The sequence below is a fragment of the Lontra canadensis genome, unplaced genomic scaffold (assembly GCF_010015895.1).
Source record: "Lontra canadensis isolate GAN:19392208 unplaced genomic scaffold, GSC_riverotter_1.0 scaffold1, whole genome shotgun sequence".
Classification (NCBI taxonomy): Eukaryota; Metazoa; Chordata; class Mammalia; order Carnivora; family Mustelidae; genus Lontra; species Lontra canadensis.
In genome coordinates this window covers 25,405,390-25,430,951 of record NW_022630995.1, presented here as the reverse complement: position 1 = coordinate 25,430,951, position 25,562 = coordinate 25,405,390, and the positions used below count along the sequence as shown (strand labels likewise).

The 25,562-nt window shown below is 36.5% G+C and overlaps 1 protein-coding gene across 25 annotated transcripts in view; it reads left to right on the top strand.

The window, feature by feature from the left end:
* The window catches only part of FIP1L1 (factor interacting with PAPOLA and CPSF1), an 81,642-nt gene that overhangs the window by 37,704 nt on the left and 18,376 nt on the right, over window positions 1–25,562 (top strand). For all 25 annotated transcript variants that reach the window (XM_032851740.1, XM_032851727.1, XM_032851664.1 and 22 more), the window contains 2 exons: window positions 4,247–4,340; window positions 6,022–6,178. In XM_032851740.1, coding sequence (XP_032707631.1) covers window positions 4,247–4,340; window positions 6,022–6,178 — 251 coding nt within the window. The remainder of the gene's footprint in view (window positions 1–4,246; window positions 4,341–6,021; window positions 6,179–25,562) is intronic.

The window sequence follows — 25,562 nt, the reverse complement described above, 5'->3', positions numbered from 1 at the left end:
AAAACATTCATAGATTTCTTCAAGGATAATGTGATTCATTCATTCTTTTATAATAGTGGTTCTGAACTTTGAAGCAGTAACCCTTTGAAAATTTGCTGCAAACTGTGGACTCTTCTGCCTAAAGAGTACATTTACACACATGCATATATTTAAGTTGAGGAACTTCCTGATCCCTCAGTATCCCATGTGTGCTAGTTAAGCTTTCTTGCTCAAAAGTATAGCTAAATCTGGGTGCCTGGGTGGCTCAGTTGGTTAAGTGTCTGCCTTCGGCTCAGGGCATCATCTCAGGGTCCTGGGATTGAGTCTTGTGGGACTCCCTGCTCACTGGGGAGTCTGCTTTTCCCTCTACCTCTTCCCCCACTCATGCTCTCTCTCTCTCAAAAATAAATAAAATCTTAAAAAAAAAAAAAAAAAAGAAAGTGCAGTTAAATCCTTAGAGCAAGTCTTCATCAAGAGGGCATGTGCTCAGACAACATTGTTTTGGTCCACCTGATTAAATTGCTTTTATTGAATTGTGCATTGTTACACTTCTCCCAGTATTGAGGAGCATTTTGAGAAACAGCTTTGAAATTCACTTATGTTTTCATTGTAGTAGTATTGGAGACTTTGTCCCTATTTCAGTGTTTTTCATAGCATAAGATGGCAGTCCATTAGTGATGGGTAAGAAATCAGTTTCATGATCTTAACCACCAAATATTTTGTGGTTTTGTATTGTTTGTTTTGCGTTTTTGTGTGTCATGTTTAATACTAATAAATCATGTTTGATTTTAATGTTACTCTTTCCTTTATAATAAGCGTGAGTATTGTTTCATGAAACTCAGTTTTTATATGTGGGCACTGGATTGCTGTGCAAAATGTTTTTCTTCAATAACTATATTTTGGGGTCAGAAGTGTTTGAAAACTATTTTACTCTTTCGTATTTTCTCTTAACCTGGACTCAGGAGAAATTCTTTTCTCTTTATTTTCATCTGTAAAATGGGAATGATAGTTGCTACTTCATAAGGTCATGAAGAATGAATTTATATAAAGTGCTTGGAACAGTGCTTTCCTAGCACACATTAGGTGCTCAGTAAACACTAGCTATTATTACCAGGAAATGCCATCTTTAGAGCTAATGCTTTGTTTTTATCTTACACACACATCAAAAGACTTGTTATTAATAGTGTCCTTTAGTTTGGCTGTTAAAAAAAAATGAGAAGCTCAGAGATAAATTTGGGACAAAAGATTATTAACTAATTCTTTGTCTTCCCTTGGCCCTAATTTTGTCACTTTTAAAGTTTTTGTTGTATCTTTTTAAGCACTTACATCAGAATCACCAAAATATGTCCTTTTAATTTAATTCCATTATAATTTCAGAGATATTTTTATATTCATGAAAGGTAGAGGCTCTTGTGAAATCCATTGCCTGTATTAAGCCTGTATATTAGTGAGACTTCACATATCCTTTGTGGTTAGTTTCTGTCTCTCTTCAACTTGTTATTGTTCAATATAGAGAAGAGAATCTTGATAACTACATTAGCTATCTGCCTTATTGAACAAATGTGTAAGCAAGTCCAGGTAAACTTGTCCTATGTGGAAACTCAAGGTGCAGTAGATCCTCATAGTGAAGCTCCACTAAATATTTTTATGCATTGAAATAAAAAGTGGTTCATTAAAAATTTTCAGAATAATATGGCTCAACATCATTTTTCATAATGTGGCATCAGAATAACACAGATTGTTACTCATCTCTGTTAAATATTATGTACTTTTTGTTACTTTGGTATATGCTTATGTATCTTGTCCTAAAATATTTCTGAACAAAATGGCAAACTTCACATTTCTGATTAATTTAAGGTAAATCAGTTTGTGTGGTAAAAATCCCTGGACATAGAGGTGTTATTATTGTGGAAATGTAAGAAATTGAAGTTTTCTGGATTCCTTCTACTGGTGCACATTTTTTAAGGCTGATTTTGCATGTGTATATTTTTAGAAGCTTATTATTTACCACTTTGAATCTTCAGTGATTAATCCATTTAAAGCTGAAAAATTAGACTTCCTTAAAATAAACTTTAAGGAATGAGTACTCTCATGTGTCCCAGAATATTTGAAAGCAGAGGTCTTTAGAAAACCATGGTATATAGAAATCTTTCATTTGGACACAGACGTTAGACTGTTAGATCTGGATTTAAGTTTTGCTACTTTAACAGTTTGGAGAAATTGCAAACCCAGATATATTTGTGAGAATTTGTTCTTGAGGGGAATACGTTTTAAAAGATGGAGAGGGGGACAATGCAGCAATCAGGAAGAGAATGGAAAAAGAAATAGTAGAGGTAAAGATTTTTATAATGAAGTCTAGGTAGCAATAAAAGATGAGGGAAATTGTGGCCTCAGGATATATACCTTTCTCTCTTAGGATGTTGGAATCAGAGATGTGTGTAGATATCCAAGAGGTGATGGCATTGCTTTTGATATGAAGTTACGGTGGTCATAGCTATTCTTTAAGTTTTAGGGGAAAAATTGGAGCTATGTTTGTTCTATGTCTGAGGTGTTTGGATTTTTCTCATGTGTGACTGTTAGGATAGTTTCCACCTATATTGAAGCGTATGAGTTAAAAATCACTTTTTCTCTTTGAGTTCATGAGGAAATCTGGGAAGTCAGTGACATGGACGTAAAATCAGAAAAATGTGAACTTTTTAAAAAATTCTATTAGAATTACATAGAACGGAAGTTGAAAGTGGGCAGGGTGATAAGCAGGAATGGACTGTGTAGTTGAAGACCTTTCAAATGCTGTTACATACTCGTATAGGGCTGTCTTCATTTTGTTTTTGCGAGCATAAGATTATGGATGAGGCTTTTCAGGGTTCACTTGAGGCAGACTTTCACCACTTCTTGATTTTCAGAAGTCTTAAATGTCTCAAAAGCCAGTTATCTTGCAAGCAGGGAACATAGATCAAGGGAAGGCTTTGGAATCAGAAGGACTAAGATTTGAAAGTTAGTTTTGCCATTTAATTATTACTGATGTCAGTGACGTCACTATGAGCCCTAGCTTTAACATCTCTAACAAGTGTACAGTAATTTGTTAAGTGAAGGCTCATGGTGAGGTTTAGGTATAATGTGTAGACATTCTACAAATAGTCACTGTTACTAGTTGTTTTAGGAACCTATCTGTGGTGACTGGGAGGATCCATGGTACTTTGGTTTAAAGTTTTTAAAAGTCAGAACTGTTCAGAACTAAAACAGAAATGAAGAGATATTAATCTAATTTGCATCCATTTTTCATTGCTTCTTCCTTCAAGTAACTTCTGTATCTTGTTAAGCATATATACTTTTTTTTTTTTTAAGATTTTTATTTATTTATCAGATAGAGATCACAAGTAGGCAGAGAGGCAGGCAGAGAGAGAGAGGAAAGCAGGCTCGCCGCTGAGCAGAGAGCCCAGTGCGGGGCTTGATCCCAGGACCCTGAGATCATGACCTGAGCTGAAGGCAGAGGCTTTAACTCACTGAGCCACCCAGGCGCCCCAAGCATATATATTTTAATAAAATCCTTAACTACTGACTTTTAACAGTATTTTTAAAAATTTAACTTACTAGCCTCTCCTAATGCAATTTGCAGCATTATTTTGTGATAGACTATTTTTCCATCTACTCATATACTTAAACTTTAATTGATTATAAATACAGTTGGAGTGGGGCAGCCATTTAAATATCTAAAATTTTCTATTTAAAGGCAAGTTATCAGAAATGGAATATTGGATCCCTTTTATGCTTTCTGATGCTTGGAATAAATCACTAAGAAAAATACAGTGTATATCAAAATGAGCATTATTTCTTTTCAGGTCTTTTGGGGGAATTTTAGGGGGGAGTTTCTGTACTAGAACTATAATATGTTTTATAATTATAGAGCCAAAACATGTTATTTCCATTCGCTTTGCGTGTGCTACCTGATAGAATTTCACAAAGATAAATTTAGTTGGAGACTATTAAAAAATAGTAAATTTAAAAGAAAACCTATAAAAATACTTTAACATTATCATCTTTGGATACATTGGTTCCAGCTTATTAATAAAGCTTAGTTTTTATGACAGTACCAAGTAATGAGATCTAACTTTAGTGAAGTTTTTTTTTTTCAAGTGTGTGTTGTGATCTGGTTTTATTTTAAAGTACATTGCAAAAGGTCTTAAATTTCATTTCTCACCTAATATTTGTGTTATTTTTCAAACATCTAATTAGGTGAAACTGAATTGATTTAATTTCTGTGTTACAGGAGATTACCTGGGGCAATTGATGTTATTGGTCAGACTATAACAATTAGCCGAGTTGAAGGAAGGCGACGGGCAAATGAAAACAGCAACATACAGGTTTTGTATTTTAAAAATTATTAATTTTTAAACTGAAGGATTACATCCATATTCTAATTTAATTTATTCCATATAGATTTCTAGTGCTATGCTATATGTTTGGTATTTTAGGTATGCCAAGAGATTTAAAATACGGAGCTAATTACCCTTTTATTATAAAAGCTATTCCCATTAGAATTTATTGCCTTTGGATCTTTTTTGGTAAGATTTCTTTTCCTTTGCTATAACACAATATGTAGGTTAATTGGACCAAAAAAAGGGAAAATATGGGAAAAGTGTAAAGAAGACCGTAAAACCACCAATAATTCTAGCATATAAAGATAACCACTTTTAACACTCTGGTACATCTCTTGTCAACAGACAAGATTAGGATATACTTTATGGTTACTTCTTGTGTATCTTTTTTTTTTAAATTATCATTTGCATTGTCCATATTTTTAAAAATATTGAAAATTCCTTCATGATAGTTTCATTATATGGATATACCATAGCTTAACGTATAATTTGGGGGGGAAGTAGATTTCCTTTGTTTTCAAGGGAAAAAATGAAGGTGATAGTAGTAACTTGGATTCAAGTTAGAATTTTAGTGACTGAGACTTTCAGCTGTTAGTTTGATCATTACTGTTTTTTATTATTACCTTTTCCTGAGTACCTTAAAAAAATTTCAAAGTGTTTTGATTCTCATTACCTTTAGTAAATTCATCTTCTTTTCTTTTTAGCATGTTTAAGCGTAAACATTTCTAAACTGGAAGATAGTCCTCTTTTCTTTCCCCCACCATTAAAATGCTGTGATTTCTTAAAATAATTCTGTTCCCTACTTTGAAAAATAGCTTATCAGCATAAGCATTACAGAAATTATTGTATTTAAATGCAGGAAGAGTTAATGAAAAGAGGGATTATATGTTTAAATGATAACCTTTAGCCCGCAAAGATTTTAGAAGTATAAATTAAATGCACAACATTATGTTGCCTATTTCTCTATTTCCCAAATGTGTTTGCACATCAGAATCCCTCAGGGAGCCTTAAAAATCCAGATTTCTATGTGTCACTCCTGTAGATTTCCTACCTGCCCGTTACCTGTTTATACAAATCAGTATTTTGTAAACACATTTACTTGTCAAGTATAAACTCTTGTTCTTAAAGTTACAAGATTCACATGAAAAAGTTATTTATATATCTGGCTGCCTGTTTACTTGCACCCTGTTAATGCATGCAACCTGATGATAAGAAGCCCTAGTACAGTGGATATTTATTTCTGCATCCATGTTTATTTCCTAATGCTAGTATTTGTAACTAATGATTACATTGATTTAATTTGAGTACTGTAGCTTGGTTGGGTAACAAAGGTAATACTCATTATATTATATTTATAAAGTGGTTAAATTTAGAAGTACTCTTGTTTAGAATGTTTTTAGTTCTTCTTTTGAGTAATGATTCAGTCATTTTTTTTCTAGGCTTTGTATATGGACATTTTAAAAAGTGTGAGTGGTGTATACTCACATCTGTATATACACACACATATCACACACATGGAAAAAATTACTTCTGCCTCCCCAAAATATGTGTATATGAATAAAACTTTTTACTTTATTTCTTAAATTAAATAAAATGAATTTACTGAGTTTTTAATCTTAGATAAGAATACTTATTCACTTTTTAAATTAACTATGCTTAATTTTAGGTCCTTTCTGAACGATCTGCTACTGAAGTAGACAACAATTTTAGCAAACCACCTCCATTTTTCCCCCCAGGAGCTCCTCCCACCCACCTTCCACCTCCTCCATTTCTTCCACCTCCTCCAACTGTCAGCACTGCTCCACCTCTGATTCCACCACCAGGTAAATAGTAAATAAGACATCTGATTTTGGGAAAAAAAAATCATGAGTGTTTCTTTTATTTTTAATTCTAACAATTAAAATACATGAAAAATCTTTATTGATTATACTGCATTAAAATTGATAGGAAATTTACTATGTTAAATCTTCAATAGATTCACAGTGAAACAGATTTATATGTGCTATTTCAGCATAGCAAAGAGAATATACTAAAATAGAGAAGAATGGATAGATACTAAAATTGTGATCTAAGAGTATGATTGTGATCACTTAAAGATGCTAATTTTATGTATAAATCCATATTGAATTATAAACCATGTTAACTTGTTTTGAAAAAAGTTTTAGTTAGAATTGGAGTAGGTTTAAAAAAAACATATCCTGTGAAGTGAAAATCTCAGTCTGTTCATCTTTGTATACTGATTTCCTTTTAGGAGACTGCTTTTGGGTGCTAGGTACCTGGTATTTAACTGCTTTTAAACAAGACAGAAAATTAAATTTCTATCGTATTTTGAGCCACTTTTGATTATTTATTATTTTATTGGTGGCACTAGAAAAATTCACAAGTAAACCCTAAATTTTATATTTTCAACCTTATATCCAGTGGCCTTTGTTACTTTATTCCCAATAAGCTTCCGTTATTTATTCCCTTTAATCAGTTTTTAATGAAACTAACAAGACTGATTGAGATAGTAACTCCTTTCCTCCTACAGAGAATGCCAATAGTAAATGATAACTATCTCCTGCTTCTAATTATAACTACACATGGGAGAAATGCTAAAATTTGCTTTCTTTTAGTAAAATCAGTTCATACTGCAGAGCCATGTCCACATAGTCATTTTGAGAGAGCCATGCTTGTTTTAAGGTGCCAGTTATGATCAGAGTACCTATGCAAATAAGGGGTCTGAGTAGTCTCCCTCTAGTCTTCATCCTTGGTCTCTAAATGTCAACTGTTGCATTGGCCCCACAGCCACAGCACCTTTGATTCTCTTCCATTGTCAATTTTATCTTCAAAATGGATAAGAATTATTATGAAAAACGGCTGGTTTTAGAGACTTTGTTGTCTCAGAAACAGAGGAAAGAGAAGACTGAATAAGTTGGAGGTGCTTACTTACTCCAGACAACTTTATTTCTAAAATTTAACGAGTTTATTATTCTGGAGCATAAACCATTTCAGAAGTTGTAATTGGACCCATGACTCTTGGGTCTTCCATATGATGAGAACTAACCAAAGGAAAAGGGTATGGAATGAAAACTTCATGATTCATAAACGAGTCCTTTGTCTACTGAACATGATAAAATGTAGAAATAGTTAATTCTGAACATATTTGATCTAATGACACTAAAAGATAATCAATGTATTCAATAATAGTGTTATGCTGGATTGCTTGGTAATCTTATTTTAACTTTACTAGGTATTAAAGGTGATTAAAAATAATTTTTTTTATTGCTAGCTAACGTAGTATATCCCCAGATTGCTAACAGTTTATATAGTCAGCACTAGCTGTTATGAGAGAGTAAGTGATATGAGTGAGAGAGAGAGGGTATGAAAAATGGTGAAAAAATAAAGACATTTTTGGTATAAGAATATTTAGACGCTCTATAGGATATTGCTTATAGGTGCTGGCATTATCTGGAAGCACGCTTTTTTCCAAAATGACAAGACTACTCCATTTCTTTGCCATATAACTTCTGTTTATAAAGATAATATCTTTTAATAATGTTCAGCTTATCTATGGCACTATACTGTAGAGTAACACTCCTTATTTTTTTTTTTTTAAGTTATTTATTCACAGGCTTACCTCGGAGATCTTACAGTCCTACACCACCACAATAAAAAGAATCAAAATGAAATTTTGGTTTCTCGGTGCATATAAAAGTTATGTTCATATTCTTCTGTAGTCTGTTGAGTGGTGCAGTAGTATTATGTCTAAAAAATAATACATTAATTAAAAAGAACTTTGTTGCTGAAAAATGCTAACCACCATCTGAGCTTTAAGTGAGTCATAATCTTTTTGCTGATGTTAGGGCCTTTCCTTGATGCTGGTGACTGCTGACTGATCAGGATGGTGGTTGCTGAGGGTTGGGGTGGCAATTTCTTATAAGACAACAGTGAAGTTTGCCACATCCATTGACTCTTCCTTTAATGAACAGTTGGTTTCTCTGTAGCACTGATGCTGTTTGATAGCATTTTACTCACAGTAGACCCTCCTTCCGAATTGAAGTCAGTCCTCCCAAACTCTGCTGCTGATTTATCAACTAAGTTTAGGTAATATTCTGAACCCTTCTTTGGCCATTTCAACAGTCTTCACCGCATCTTTACCAGGAGTAGGTTCCATGTCAAGAAACCACTTTTTTTTTTGCTCACCCATGAGAAGCAATCCTTCATCTATTCTAGTTTTATCATGAGCCTGCAACAATGCAGTCCCGTCTTCAGGCTCCACTTCTCATTCTAGTTCTCTTGTTATTTCCACCACACCTGCACTTCCTTCCTCTGCTGAAGTCTGGAACCCCTGAAGTCCTCCATGAGGTTTGGAATCCACTTCTTCCAAACTCCTGTTCCTGTGGCTATTTGGATCTTTCTCCGTGAATCATGAATGTTCTTAATGGCATCTCGAATGATGAGGATGATGCATCCTTTCCAGAAGGTTTTCAACTTACTTTGCCCAGATCCATCAGAGGAATCGCTCTGTCTGTGGCAGCTGTAGTCCTATGAAATGTTATTCTTCAATAGTAAGACTTGAAAGTCTAAATGAGTCCTTATCCATGGGCTGCAGAATGGATATTTTGTTATGAGGCATGAAAACATAAATCTTATTACTGTATGTCTCAACAGAGAGAGAGCTCTTAGGTGACCGGGTGCATTGTGGATGGGCAGTAATATTTGGAAAGGAATCTTCTTTTCTGAGTAGTAGACTCATCGGTGGGCTTGAAATGTTCAGTAAACCATGTTGTCAACAGATGTGCTGTCGTCAGGCTTTGTTGTTCCATTTGTACAGCACAGGCAGAGTGGAGTTAGGTTAATTCTTAAGGGCCCTAGGACTTTCAGAATGGTGAGCATTTGCTTGAACTTAAAGTCACCAGCTGCATTAGCCCCTCACCAGAGTCAGCCTGTCCTTTGAAACTTTGAAACCGGGCTTTGACTTCTTTCCAGCTGTGGAAGTCTGCAATAGCGTCTCCTTCCAACAGAAGGCTGTTTTGTCTCCATGAAAATCTGCTGTTTAGTGTGGCCGCCTTTCTGAATTCCCTTAGCTGGGTCTTCTGGGGAATTTGCTGCCCCACTCCATCAGCACGTGCTGTTTCACCCTGCACTTTGTGTTCTGGAGATGGCTTCTTTCCTCAGACCTGATGCACCAGCCTCTGATGGCCTCACACTATTTTTCTACAGCTAACTCACCTCTGTCAGCCTTCATAGAATTGAAGAGGGTTATAAGGGCCTTGCTCTGAATTAGCCTTTGGCTTAAGGGAATACTGTGGCTGGTTTGGTCTCCTCTCCAGACCACTCAGACTTTCTCTGTATTTGCAGTAAGGCTATTTTGCTTTCTTTTTTTTTTTTTTTTTTAATTTTATTTTTTATAAACATATATTTTTTCCCCAGGGGTACAGGTCTGTGAATCGCCAGGTTTACACACTTCACAGCACTCACCATAGCACATACGCTCCCCAATGTCCATAACCCCACCCCCCCCTCCCAACCCCCCTCCCCCCAGCAACCCTCAGTTTGTTTTGTGAGATTAAGAGTCACTTATGGTTTATCTCCCTCCCAATCCCATCTTGCTTCATTTACTCTTCTCCTACCCGCTTAATGCCCCATGTTGCATCTCCTCTCCCTCATATCAGGGAGATCATATGATAGTTCTCTTTCTCCGATTGACTTATTTCGCTAAGCATGATACCCTCTAGTTCCATCCACGTCGTCGCAAATGGCAAGATTTCATTTCTTTTGATGGCTGCATAGTATTCCGTTGTGTATATATACCACATCTTCTTTATCCATTTGTCTGTTGATGGGCATCTAGGTTCTTTCCATAGTTTGGCTATTGTAGACATTGCTGCTATAAACATTCAGGTGCACGTGCCCCTTCGGGTCACTATGTTTGTATCTTTAGGGTAAATACCCAGCAGTGCAATTGCTGGGTCATAGGGTAGTTCTATTTTCAACATTTTGAGGAACCTCCATGCTGTTTTCCAGAGTGGTTGCACCAGCTTGCATTCCCACCAACAGTGTAGGAGGGTTCCCCTTTCTCCGCATCCTCGCCAGCATCTGTCATTTCCAAACTTGTTAATTTTAGCCATTCTGACTGGTGTGAGGTGGTATCTCATTGTGGTTTTGATTTGTATTCCCCTGATGCCGAGTGACATGGAGCACTTTTTCATGTGTCTGTTGGCCTTCTGGATGTCTTCTTTGCAAAAATGTCTGTTCATGTCTTCTGCCCATTTCTTGATTGGATTATTTGTTCTTTGGGTGTTGAGTTTGCTAAATTCTTTATAGATTCTGGACACTAGCCCTTTATCTGATATGTCGTTTGCGAATATCTTCTCCCATTCTGTCAGTTGTCTTTTGGTTTTGTTCACTGTTTCCTTTGCTGTGCAAAAGCTTTTGATCTTGATAAAATCCCAATAGTTCATTTTTGCCCTTGCTTCCCTTGCCTTTGGCGATGTTCCTAGGAAGATGTTGCTGCGGCTGAGGTCGAAGAGGTTGCTGCCTGTGTTCTCCTCAAGGATTTGGATGGATTCCTTTCTCACATTGGGGTCCTTCATCCATTTTGAGTCTATTTTCGTGTGTGGTGTAAGGAAATGATCCAATTTCATTTTTCTGCATGTGGCTATCCAATTTTCCCAACACCATTTATTGAAGAGGCTGTCTTTTTTCCATTGGACATTCTTTCCTGCTTTGTCGAAGATTAGTTGACCATAGAGTTGAGGGTCTATTTCTGGGCTCTGTATTCTGTTCCATTGATCTATGTGTCTGTTTTTGTGCCAGTACCATGCTGTCTTGATGATGACAGCTTTGTAATAGAGCTTGAAGTCCGGAATTGTGATGCCACCAACTTCGACTTTTTCAATATTCCTTTGGCTATTAGAGGTCTTTTCTGGTTCCATATAAATTTTAGGATTATTTGTTCCATTTCTTTGAAAAAAATGGATGGTACTTTGATAGGAATTGCATTAAATGTGTAGATTGCTTTAGGTAGCATAGACATTTTCACAATATTTATTCTTCTAATCCAGGAGCATGGAACATTTTTCCATTTCTTTGTGTCTTCCTCAATTTCTTTCATGAGTACTTTATAGTTTTCTGTGTATAGATTCTTAGTCTCTTTAGTTAGGTTTATTCCTAGGTATCTTATAGTTTTGGGTGCAATTGTAAATGGGATTGACTCCTTAATTTCTCTTTCTTCTGTCTTGTTGTTGGTGTAGAGAAATGCGACTGATTTCTGTGCATTGATTTTATATCCTGATACTTTACTGAATTCCTGTACCAGTTCTAGCAGTTTTGGAGTGGAGTCTTTTGGGTCTTCCACATATAGTATCATATCATCTGCGAAGAGTGATAGTTTGACTTCTTTTTTGCCGATTTGGATGCTTTTAATTTCTTTTTGTTGTCTGATTGCTGAGGCTAGGACTTCTAGTACTATGTTGAATAGCAGTGGCGATAACGGACATCCCTGCCGTGTTCCTGACCTTAGAGGAAAAGCTTTCAGTTTTTCTCCATTGAGAATGATATTTGTGATGGGTTTTTCATAGATGGCTTTGATAATATTGAGGTATGTGCCCTCTGTCGCTACACTTTGAAGAGTTTTGATCAGGAAGGGATGCTGTACTTTGTCAAATGCTTTTTCAGCATCTATGGAGAGTATCATATGGTTCTTGTTCTTTCTTTTATTAATGTGTTGTATCACATTGATTGATTTGCGGATGTTGAACCAACCTTGCAGCCCTGGAATAAATCCCACTTGGTCGTGGTGAATAATCCTTTTAATGTACTGTTGAATCCTATTGGCTAGTATTTTGGTGAGAATTTTTGCATCTGTGTTCATCAAGGATATTGGTCTGTAGTTCTCTTTTTTGATGGGATCCTTGTCTGGTTTGGGGATCAAGGTGATGCTGGCCTCATAAAATGAGTTTGGAAGTTTTCCTTCCATTTCTATTTTTTGGAACAGTTTCAGGAGAATAGGAATTAGTTCTTCTTTAAATGTTTGGTAGAATTCCCCCGGGAAGCCGTCTGGCCTTGGGCTTTTGTTTGTTTGGAGATTTTTGATGATTGTTTCCATCTCCTTACTGGTTATGGGTCTGTTCAGGCTTTCTATTTCTTCCTGGTTCAGTTGTGGTAGTTTATATGTCTCTAGGAATGCCTCCATTTCTTCCAGATTGTCAAATTTGTTGGCATAGAGTTGCTCATAATATGTTCTTATAATTGTCTGTATTTCTTTGGTGTTGGTTGTGATCTCTCCTCTTTCATTCATGATTTTATTTATTTGGGTCCTTTCTCTTTTCTTTTTGATAAGTCTGGCCAGGGGTTTATCAATCTTACTAATTCTTTCAAAGAACCAGCTCCTAGTTTCGTTGATTTGTTCTATTGTTTTTTTGGTTTCTATTTCATTGATTTCTGCTCTGATCTTTATGATTTCTCTTCTCCTCCTGGGTTTAGGGTTTCTTTCTTGTTCTTTCTCCAGCTCCTTTAGGTGTAGGGTTAGGTTGTGTACCTGAGACCTTTCTTGTTTCTTGAGAAAAGCTTGTACCGCTATATATTTTCCTCTCAGGACTGCCTTTGTTGTTTCCACAGATTTTGAACCGTTGTGTTTTCATTATCATTTGTTTCCATGAATTTTTTCAATTCTTCTTTAATTTCCTGGTTGACCCATTCATTCTTTAGAAGGATGTTGTTTAGTCTTCATGTATTTGGATTCTTTCCAAATTTCCTCTTGTGATTGAGTTCTAGCTTCAGAGCATTGTGGTCTGAAAATATGCAGGGAATGATCCCAATCTTTTGATACCGGTTGAGACCTGATTTAGGACCGAGGATGTGATCTATTCTGGAGAATGTTCCATGTGCACTGGAGAAGAATGTGTATTCTGTTGCTTTTGGATGAAATGTTCTGAATATATCTGTGATATCCATCTGGTCCAGTGTGTCATTTAAGGCCTTTATTTCCTTGTTGATCTTTTGCTTGGGTGATCTGTCCATTTCAGTGAGGGGAGTGTTAAAGTCCCTTAGTATTATTGTATGATTGTGGATGTGTTTCTTTGATTTTGTTATTAATTGGTTTATATAGTTGGCTGCTCCCACGTTAGGGGCATAGATATTTAAAATTGTTAGATCTTCTTGTTGGACAGATCCTTTGAGTATGATGTAGTGTCCTTCCTCATCTCTTATTATAGTCTTTGGCTTAGAATCTAATTGATCTGATATAAGGATTGCCACTCCTGCTTTCTTCGGATGTCCATTAGCATGGTAAATTTTTTTCCACCCCCTCACTTTAAATCTGAAGGTGTCTTCGGGTTTAAAATGAGTTTCTTGTAGGCAACATATAGATGGGTTTTGTTTTTTTATCCATTCTGATACCCTGTGTCTTTTGATTGGGGCATTTAGCCCATTAACATTCAGGGTAACTATTGAGAGATATGAATTTAGTGCCATTGTATTGCCTGTAAGGTGACTGTTATTTATATTGTTTCTGTTCCTTTCTGATCTACTAGTTTTAGGGTCTCTCTTCGCTTAGAGGACCCCTTTCAATATTTCCTGTAGAGCTGGTTTGGTGTTTGCAAATTCTTTCAGTTTTTGTTTGTCCTGGAAGCTTTTAATCTCTCCTTCTATTTTCAATGATAGCCTAGCTGGATATAGTATTCTTGGCTGCATGTTTTTCTCGTTTAGTACTCTGAATATATCATGCCAGCTCTTTCTGGCCTGCCGGGTCTCTGTGGTTAAGTCTGCTGCCAATCGAATATTTTTATCATTGTATGTTACAGACTTCTTTTCCCGGGCTGCTTTCAGGATTTTCTCTTTGTCACTAAGACTTGTAAATTTTACTATTAGGTGGCGGGTTGTGGACCTGTTCTTATTGATTTTGAGAGGGGTTCTCTGAACCTCCTCCTGGATTTTGATGCTTGTTCCCTTTGCCATATTGGGGAAATTCTCTCCACTAATTCTCTCCAATATACCTTCTGCTCCCCTCTCTCTTTCTTCTTCTTCTGGAATCCCAATTATTCTAATGTTGTTTCGTCTTATGGTGTCACTTATCTCTCGAATTCTGCCCTCGTGGTCCAGTAGCTGTTTGTCCCTCTTTTGCTCAGCTTCTTTATTCTCTGTCATTTGGTCTTCTATATCGCTAATTCTTTCTTCTGCCTCATTTATCCTAGCAGTGAGAGCCTCCATTTTTGATTGCACCTCATTAATAGCTTTTTTGATTTCAACTTGATTAGATTTTAGTTCTTTTATTTCTCCAGAAAGGGCTTTTATATCTCCCGAGAGGGTTTCTCTAATATCTTCCATGCCTTTTTCGAGCCCAGCTAGAACCTTGAGAATCATCATTCTGAACTCTAGATCTGACATATTACCAATGTCTGTATTGATTAGGTCCCTAGCCTTTGGTACTGCCTCTTGTTCTTTTTTTTGTGGTGAATTTTTCCGCCTTGTCATTTTGTCCAGATAAGAGTATATGAAGGAACAAGTAAAATACTAAAAGGGTGGCAACAACCCCAGGAAAATATGCTTTAGCCAAATCAGAAGAGATCCCAAATCGTGAGGGGGGGAGGGGATAAAAAGAGGTTCAGAAAGAAAAAAAAAAAAAAAGAAAAAAGAAACAAATAAATAAAACCAATAATGAAAAAATATAAAAAGGAAAAAAATATATATATATATTAGTTAAACTAGTTAAAAAACATTAAAAAAGAAAAGGGTAAAAGTTAAAAAAATTTAGCAGAAGAAGAGAAAAAAAATTGAAAAAGAAAAACAAATTAAATTAACTGCAAGGCTAAAAAATCATGGGGAAAAAGCCATGAGTTCCGTGCTTTGCTTTCTCCTCTGGAATTCCGCTGCTCTCCTTGGTATTTAAACTGCACTCCTTGGTAGGTGAACTTGGTCCCGGCTGGGTTTCTTGTTGATCTTCTGGGGGATGGCCCTGTTGTAGTGATTCTCAAGTGTCTTTGCCCCAGGCGGAGTTGCACCGCCCTTACCAGGGGCCGGGCTGAGTAATCCGCTCGGGTTTGCTTTCGGGAGCTTTTGTTCCCTGAGCGCTTTCCGTAGAGTCCGGAGGACGGGAATGAAGATGGCGGCCTCCCAGTCTCTGGCCCAGAGGAGCCGAGAGCCCGGGGCCCCACTCCTCAGTGCGCCCTCAGAGAACAGCACCCAATTACTCCCGTCACCCTGGCCTCTGGCCGCGTTCCGAGCTGACCGAGCTTGCAACAGGTTCAAGGTAACCCTAGCTTAGAGCTCACTCCTCGGCTCTGTCTCTGTAGCCGGCTTCCCTGTTCTAATACCTGCAAGCTCTGCGACACTCAGACACCCCCGATCCTTCTGTGACCCTGCGGGACCTGAGGCCACAGTGACCCCACGTGGGCTTCACCCCGGTTAAGCCTCTGGAGCGATGTCCCTCAGCGGAACAGACTTTTAAAAGTCCTGATTTTGTGCTCCGTTGCTCCGCTGCTTGTCGCGAGCCGGCCCCTCCCCCCGCGGTCTATCTTCCTGTCGCTTTGGATTCACTTCTCCGCTAGTCCTACCTTTCAAAAAGTGGTTGATTTTCTGTTTCTAGAATTGCTATTCTTCTCTTCAATCTCCCGTTGGATTTGTAGGTGTTTGCAATCTTTAGATAAGCTATCTAGCTGATCTCCCGCTTCCTGAAGTAGTCTCAGCCTGCTACTCCTCCGCCATCTTGACCCTCATTCGCTATTTTGCTTTCTTAACGGTTGTGTGTTCACTGGAGTAGCACTTCTAATTTCTTTCAAGAACTTTTCCTTTGCATCACAATTTGACTGTATGTTGCAAGAGGTCTAGCTTTTAGTCAGTCTGCTTTTGACATGCCTTCCTCCCTAAACTTAGTCATTTCTAGCTTTTGATTTAAAGAGAGATGTGTGACTCTTCCTTTCACTTGAACACTTAGAGGCCAGTGTAGGGTTATTAACTGGCCTAATTTTGTTATAGTGTCTCTGGAGAAGGAAAGAGATAAGACAATGGCTGATTAGTCAAGCAGTCAGAACACAAACATATGTTGATTGCCATCTTATATATGATTGGAGTTTGTGGTGTCCCAAAACAGTTACAGTAGTACTGTCAAAGGATCACTGATCACAAAGCACCATAACAAATAAAATAGTATAAAAGTTTGAAATACTGTGACATTTACCTTAAATGTGATACAAAGACATGATATTACAAACCCTTCTGGGAAATGACTACAGCGGACTTGCTGAAATAGTGTTGCCACAAACCTTCAGTTTGTTAAAAACACAGTAACTGCGGAACGCACGCAGTAAAGAGGGCACAATAAAATGAGGTATGCCGGTAATGTTAATTTTCAACTACATGCTTTCCATATTTTAAATACTTACCCACATTTCCTTTGATTGCTTATTCTTAGAGATTCCATGCTGTTCTGTCAGCATTTAAGGATACTGATTGAAATGAATTTTGATGCTGGTTTAAAAGCAGTATCTAACTGTGGTATATTTGCTGGTGGCAGGGAGATACCAGTTCATACAAAAACCCAAGTATCTGGAGATTGAGACTATCTGAATTACTCCTTACTTTTACTAGATTGTGAGCTGTTGGGAGAGAAGGTGGTTTGCATTTCCATCAATGTTTCCCAACAGTGCTAGTCACAAAGATCTTTTGTATACTTGACGTTCCCTAAATAGGATAGCTGATTGAGGTGACATATATCTGTATCCATAACACCAGAGAGACTTTCAGATTGACAGTTAGTACAGTCACCCAGACACTTAAAACCAGAGTGGTTCCGAGCTTTTCCATAACAGTATGGCTACCTAGATCCTTACCCATGGACTATAGGCCTTGAGATTAAAGCCATATTTTCAGTGACCATTTACCACAGAACCACGTGATTACAATATATTTTATAGAGGTCACTGTGATTTAGATCACCGTAAGAATCATAAGCCGCTAATGAAAGAAAGCTGTGGTTGAGGAGTCTTTTTATAAGTTTGCTTTAAAACGTACTCTATTTTTCTTAGAGAAACCTTGGGTTTTCTTTTGCTTTCTTGAGAAACACTAAATGCAAAAAGAAAAAAAAAATCCTTTGAGAATTTAAACATTAAAATATGTTTCAAATGCATATGCTTTCAAGGCTATAGGCCTGTATATGATAAGACAAATACAGAAATGATCTATTACACCCCTGTTTGGGGCTTCATGCTTTCAGTGTAATAGTAGAGTAATAGTAGAAATTTAATTGACCCTTGGGCCACCAACCCTGGTCAAAAATCTACATTACTATAGCCCATTGTTGACTGGAAGCTTTACTAATAACAGTCAGTTAACACACATTTTTTATGTTATGTGTATTATAGCCTGTATTCTTATAATAAAGGTAGTCAGAGTAAAGAAAATGTTAATATCACAAAGAAGAAAAATGCATTTATAGGTCTATACTATAAAAAAATCAACATATGGGGTGCCTGGGTGGCTCAGATGGTTAAGCATCTGCCTTCAGCTCAGGTCATGATCTCCAGGTCTTGGGATGGAGCTCCATGTCAGGCTCCTGGCTCAGCGGGGAGTCTGCCTCTCCCTTTCCCTCTGCCTCTCCCCATGCTGTGCTCTCTCTGCCTCTTTCTTTCTCTCTCTCTCTCAAATGAATAAATTTAAAAATCTTTAAAAAAAAAATCCACGTATAAGTGGATCTGTGCAGTTCAAAGCCTGTTGTTTAAGGGTCACTTGTAGTAGCTAATAGCAGCTAATATTTATTGAATGCTTATTTATTATTGAAGGTACTGTTCTGAGCACATTTCATGTATTAATGCAGTATGATCCTTGACAACAACTGAAACAGATTTTATTCTGATTTTACAGAAGAGAAACCAGGACTCAAATGAGTTTAAGCAGTAGCTAGAAAATAGCAGAACTAGCAGGCGGTTTTGTCCAAAAGCCTGTTTTGTTAACTGTTTTGAATTGGATCATGGCCTCATGTGTATATTCACCCCAATAACGTGTCTGTTCAAAGTTGTTTGTTTTTTTCCTTTTAACTTTTACCCTCATATTGAAGTGTGTGCATCTGTATTTCTGGGTAGAGAAGTTTATGGAGCTTGTAAAGAGCAGGAACCAGACTTTTTTTTTTTTTAATCCAGTTAGCTGAGATTTTGCTTTTTGCCTGATTTGTGTTAAGTCTGTTTACTGAATAAACCAGTTGTGATATACTTGTTTATTGGAAGAAGAATTGTAAAATTAAAAGATTCATTTTAGGGGTGCCTGGGTGGCTCAGTGGGTTAAAGCCTCTGCCTTTGGCTCAGGTCATGATCCCAGGGTTGTGGGATCGAGCCCCACATCGGGCTCTCTGCTCAGCGGGGAGTCTGCTTCCCCCACCCCCGCCTGCCTCTCTGCCTACTTGTGATCTCTGTCAAATAAATAAATAAAATCTTAAAAAAAAAAAAAAGATTCATGTTATAGTGCAGTTGATTTTATGGTACTTTTTTATGTGGTAAAAATATACATAATATTTAATTATTCTAACCATCAGTAAGTCTCCAGTTCATTGGCATTAAATACATTGACAAAGTTGTATAACCATCACTATGATGTATACCTAAAACTTTTTCATTATCCATAATGAAATTGTACTTATTAAACAGTAACCTTTACCCCATCCCCCAGCTCCCGTGGCCTCTATTCTTTCTTTTTCTGTGAATTTGCCAATTGTAGGTACTTTGTGTAAGTGAAATCATTACAGTATTTGTCCTGTGTCTGGCTTAATTGTTTTTTAAAGTAATTTAATGTTTGTAAACTATTTTTTTAAACTATGTACAAACTAAATATAAACCTTTCCTTTAGGTTTTCAAATGTTAATTTCCTTTATAGTGTCATCCTATTTTATCTTCATTTTTTGTAATAGAGTTTATTGAAAGAAGACTAGATTTATTTTAGCTCATTTCTTGTTATACTAATAAAAATCAAGGCTCATGTGGCTATGGTTCCGTAAGTCTTCAGAACAGTTAAAATCTAGCTCAGGATTCTGTTAAGTTGAGGAAGGCTCTTTGCCTTACTGAGATACTATAGTCCAATTAGTGCAGACCACAGAGAACAATGATCCCTGCTTTTAAAGGTGGATATAGGGTTTAGCTGTTTATCTAGAGCTTAAAATGGGTGCAATTCTGCATTTTAGAAGGAATTCCTAAATTCATTCCTAAAACCAAGTACATTAGTGTCTCACTAGTCATGTAGTACTTTGAATTATATGCACTTAAAAATTGTGTTCATTCCTTAAATATCTTGATGATTTGGGGTTATAGCAGTGATGCACACGGGGTTAAGGAGAAAGGCAGCTCACATCTGTAGTCTTTTTGCATTTCCTCTAAAGCCTACATTGTGGATTAGTTTTCTGTTAGCAGTCTAGTTCCAGCACAGTGGCTCTTAAACTTTTGGTCAGAGAGCACTTTATACACTAAAAAAAAATTACTACAGTCTTCCAAAGAGCTTTTATTTATGCATAGTACATATATTTTTTGTATTAGAAAACTGTGAGGTTAAAATGTTATGTAAAAAATACTCATAATAAACCCATTACATATTAGCATTAATATTTAGTGTAAAGAGTGGTCTTGTTTTACACTTTTGCAAACTTTTTTTTTATATATAACTGTGTGGCTTAATAGCAAAAAAAATGGATTCTCCCATTTTGTTCCTGCATTAAATCTTTTGTGATTTTACATGTCATGTAGCCTCTAGAAGACTTTATTGGACACTTGTAAGAGAATGAGCATGAAAATAGCAAATAACATCTTAGTATTTTTATGAAAGTAGTTTTAACCTTGCAGATTCCTTAAAAGGATCTTAGAGACTGCCTGGAGTCTCCAGCTGACACTTTAAGAACTGCTGCTTTCCCGGAAGCTTGGCCTATTCTGGATGAATATTATCCGCACCCTTGAGAAAGTATAATTTTGAGAAGTTACTTTGAATATAATATTTATTAAGCTAATTTTTATAGTTCTATAAGATTTTTGGTCTTACTCAGCAAATCTGCTTATTAACTGATGCTTTTTGCCAAAATATATTTTCCAGAAGTACCTTTAAAAAAGAATTCCTTGAAAAAATTTTTTCTAAGGTTTTACTTGTTTGTCACAGAGAGGGGCAGAGAGAGAGAGTGAGTGTGTGTATAAGCAAGGGAGAAGCAGGCTCCCCACTGAGCAAGGAGCCCGATGTGGGACTTGATCCCGGGACCCCTGGGATTTCAACCTGAGCCAAAGGTAGTGCTTAACCAACTGAGTCACCCAGGTGTCCTGAATTCCTTGAGATTTTTAAGAACTGTACTTGTCTTCTCTCTCTCTCTTTTTTTTAATATATATATATATATAAAAAAAAACCCAGTAGCCTATCAGTATTCTCAGTAAACTCAAAATAGGCTGTTATTTTTAAAGGGCAGATGTTAGACTGTGTGTGTGTGTATGTGTAAGATTGATGCACAGAAAAGCATGTAGTGGAAGGTAATACTTAAAGATTTTTATAAACCTTGACTTTATATACTCAATTTCTTTGTGCAGAATTTACTTACAGGCTTGACTTAGAAGTAGAAATCAGAATTAAAATGAGCAAGCTTTGATTTGTGACGTAATAGTGCTGATGAATTTAGAAGTTACCAGTGAGAAATTGGAAGCATAATTTGCATAATTCTGCCATGTTTCCTTTCACTTGAACTTAATAAAGAAATGATAGGTAGTTACTATACATATTTGTTAGTTGTTGCGGAGTAACAAATCACTCCAGAACGTAGTGACTTAAAACAAGATGTATTTATTGAACAGTTTTCGTGAGTTAGGAATGTGGGGAAGGCTTAGCTGGGTCCTCTGCTTCAGTCTGCCACAGACTTTGGGATGGTCATCTCAAAGACCTGAATGAGGAAATACTCTTTTTCAAGATTACTGACCTCTTTGTTACAGTCAGGATTCACTTCCTCTCCTACATGGCAGCTTGCTTCAGGAAAGCATGCATGCCAAGAAAACTGTAGAGGATTCCAACAAAATAGAAGTCACTGTCTTTTGTCTAGTCTAGTCACAGAAGTGACATCCCATCATTTTGCTGGATTTTGTTTGTTAGAAATAAGTCATATCCAGCCCATACTCAGGGGGAGGGTATAAATACCAAAGGTATAAAAAGGCATAAATGGGGGCACCTGGGTGGCTCAGTCATTTCTTCTGAGTCATTTCTGGCTCAGAAGCATCTGCCTTCTGCTCAGATCATGATCCCAGGGTCCTGGGATCGAGCCCCACATCAGGATCCCTGCTCGGCAGGAAGCCTGCTTCCCCCTCCGACTCCCCCTGCTTGTGTTCCCTCTCTCGCTATGTGTCTCCCTGTCAAATAAATAAGTAAAATCTTTGGGGGGGAAAAAAAAAGCATAAATGTCTGCTGTCAGGGATCATTAGAGGCCGTTCAGAGGCTACCCTAGCATATATAAACTCTTTTCTGCCTTAGAAAAACAATGATGGGCTGCATTGAGAAAGAGTTCATACACAATTTTTATTTGTTGTTGTTGACTGCAGAGCCTCTATTAATGTTGTGCAAATTTTAAAAATATAGTTAAATACCTTTCAAAAAGTACGGGGCGCCTGGGTGGCTCAGTGGGTTAAAGCCTCTGCCTTCCTCTCAGGTCATGATCCCAGGGTCCTGGGATCGAGCCCTGCATGGGGCTCTCTGCTCAGCAGGGAGCCTGCTTCCCTTCCTCTCTCTGCCTGCCTCTCTGTCTACTTGTAATCTCTTTCTGTCAAATAAAATCTTTAAAACAAAAACAAGAACAAAAGTATCACAGGGCTGCTGCCTTTTCTGTTTCTTTGCTTCGGTTCCTTTAGTTCCCAAATAGAATTTCAGGTCCCCCCACCACCACCAGCACCACGTGCTTTCCACTGAAGAGTGTGCATTACTGGAAAAAGTCAATCTGATTCTTTCGAGGATGCCAGATAGTTAGCATAGGCTATCATATAGCTCAATTATTTTACTTAAGGGTGTCACATGCTTTGTTCGTTTCATGAAAATTTGAAATGGAATTTGTGTATTGAATATTGAGCTGTTAAGCAGTGCAGTCTGTAGAGAGGTTTAGGATCTGATTTATTGATTCTCAAAGTATGGTCGCTGCTCAGCAACATCTGCATCTCCTTGTTAGGAATGCAGATTCTCAGACCCCATTCCAGACCTACTGAATCAGAAATTCAGCAGACCCAGCAGTCTGTGTTTTAACCAACTCCAGGTGATTCTGATGGTCACTAAAGTTTCAAAACCAATAATCTATCCAGTCCTGTTAGAACTTGAATCTTACTTTTCCAAAAGCTTTGGCCTACAGTACTAGAAATCTTACTCTTATTACTGTTATGCAAAGCTTTCCAGGGAAATCAACATTTTTGTCCTACTCATTTTACAGATAAAGGAAACAGTGAAACACAGTACTTCCCTCGTGTAATTTCAGTTCTGTTGGTTAGGCAGCACGTGTGTTGCTCAGAAAGGTGGGAGTGTTGAGAGTGAGGACAGGAATTTTTGAGACCAATTTTCTTTTTCCTTGTGTTGTTGTTCTTTTGCTAACAAAAGTCAAATACTAAATCGTGAGTTTTGTATAAGAATTACATTGAACCAACACTGTGTCACATACTAAACTTTCGTATTGCATTTTGAAAGTACATCTGATAATATTGAAGAATTTGTATGATTTGTATTGTGTCTCATCAACTTTGTGGTTCTTGTTCAGTGAACATTTACTAATAAGGATTTGCAGTGAAATATCTTAGATGAAATACAGCCCTCACAAGAAGGCCCTTTTTTAGTTCTCACGCTAACTTTGTGATGAGTAGATAGTGACTAGAATGACATCTTTGCATATAGCATGAATTTTCTTTTTGGGAATTCTTTCCAGTTGATTTTTTAAAAACCTGTCCTATAATACTGTTGTAGTGAGATTAAAATTAAAAGCAGACTGTAATTTAAACAACCTTCAGGGCATATTTAATAATTTGATGATAAGTCTTTTTATCTTTGTTTTCTGAAAATTTGACAGCTTAGAGGTTTTTGAAGACTAAATTTTGAGAGGCCTGACTAGTAATTTCTTAGTTATTTTGCATGAATTCACATTTTAGTAAGCTGTAGTGAATTTTAGTTAGAGTTATATATGTTGCTCATGTGTTCATTTAAGTAGTTTATTAGGATTATAGAGTTGTTTGCTGAATTTCATACAGTTACCTTATACTGTAGTTCCCCACCTCCCCCACCCCCGCCTTTATCTGCAAGGTCTGTCCCAGGACCCCCAGTGAGTACCTGAAATGGTAGATAGCATTGAACCTTATATATGCTATGTTTTTTTCCTATTCATACATAACCTATGATAAAACTTAATTTATAAATTCGACACAGTAAGGGATTAACAATAATAATAAAATAGAACAATTATAACAATATGCTGTAATAAAAGTTTTTTGAATGTGATCTCTCCTTCTCTCTCTGAAAATATCTCAGTTGTACTGTGCTCACCTTTCTTATGATGACATGAGTTTATAAAATGCCTATGTCCTGAGATGAAATGAGGTGAATGGCATAGGCACTGTGACATACATAGCATTAGGCTACTGTTGACCTTCTGGCAGTACATCAGAAGGAAGATCACCTGCTTCCAGAATGTGGTTGACTGCGGATAACTGAAACTGTGGAAAGCATGACTAAGAAGGGACTACTATACATGTAAAAAACAAACAAAAATGTATTTTAATGTAAAAATTAGGTCACATAGTGAAGTTAAACAGTGCTCTAAAAGACTTTATATTGTTTCAAAGAAAATTAGTTAATAGTAGATATTAAGAAAGTTCAATATGCTCTACCTTTCTTTTCCCATTTAGTATGGTGTCTGGGGTGCTTGGTAGCTTGTATTGTTCGCTGGATTCTTTAGTTCAGTAATTTAGGAAGCAGCAAGGTAACTTCAGGATGGAGGATAATTGCCATTAAGTATAGATTGAGTTAGTAGACATTTGGAGGTCTAATGATTTTTGAAAAATAATGGCTTTACATGTCTTTTACATCTCATTTTCAGTATTGTTGGTATTGTAAGTTTAGCATATCCTTTTATTGTATGGGTGTGTGGTTAAATCAGGTGTTTCATTTTCCATTTTAAAGCCACTGGCTGCCTTAAGTTTTTTTTATATAAACCTCTTATTCTGGTAAAACATGCACAGAAAAATTCCAAATTATTAGCAGATGTTTCCATTGACAAAACATTTGAAATTAATTGTTTTCATTATTTTTTCCCATGCATTTAATTAATGAATTTTACTTTTTCTCCCTCTTTTGGACTAATTTTGATGCAGTTTTTAAGATAGGATCAGTAAAAACATTCTACGTTGAAGTTATGGTATATAAAATTTTTCATGAAAAAAACTTTTTTTCTATTTTCCTACTTAGAAATGTCATTTTTCTTCAAACAAAAAGAATTTGTATGTCGCATAACTTTTACATTAGGATTTAAGGGCACATTTGGCCAATGTAAATTGAGAAAGTTATTTATACATAGTATATTTCTTAAAGTTTATAATGTGTGCAAATGAATGAGAGTCACTCATATTAGTATTTACTGACTCCTATAGATAAATTGTCCACATTTAATGTGCCCTGGGGGTGTATATATATATGAATTGGCTATATCCCCCTTTTCTACTCCCACAAATCAGAGCAAATGATAGCCTTTCCCTAGTCCTGTCAACAATAGTAAAATGATCCAAATTAGTATTTGAATGTCCCACAAAATTTAGTTACTAAAATGAAAAGTCATCATCTTCAGAGTTACCTTGTATTACCTTCAGTATAAAGATCCCATTGATAATTTCTCTATTAAAATATTAAATAAGATCAGATGTTGATTATCAGACTTAGTGTTAATTTCATGGAGTTTGATATTTGTGCACTAAAAATGCACAAGTGTGCTTTTTCAACTGATGTCTAACTTTGTTTGTGATTATACCTAGTAGGGGAAATCTTGTTACCAAGTTGTTAGACTGGGTTTTCATCAGGAAGTCGGATGTTATACTGGAATTGTTGGTCCTCTGCAAGAAAACAGAATGCTTCTTTTGAGTGAATAAGCCAGGAAAATGAGGCGAGGGGTTTTATTTTCAAAGGTTTTTTGTTTTTTTTTTTTTTTTTTTTTTTTTTTTTTTTTGGTGATGGCATAAATACATAACAGGTTATAAAATCCAATTACTATAT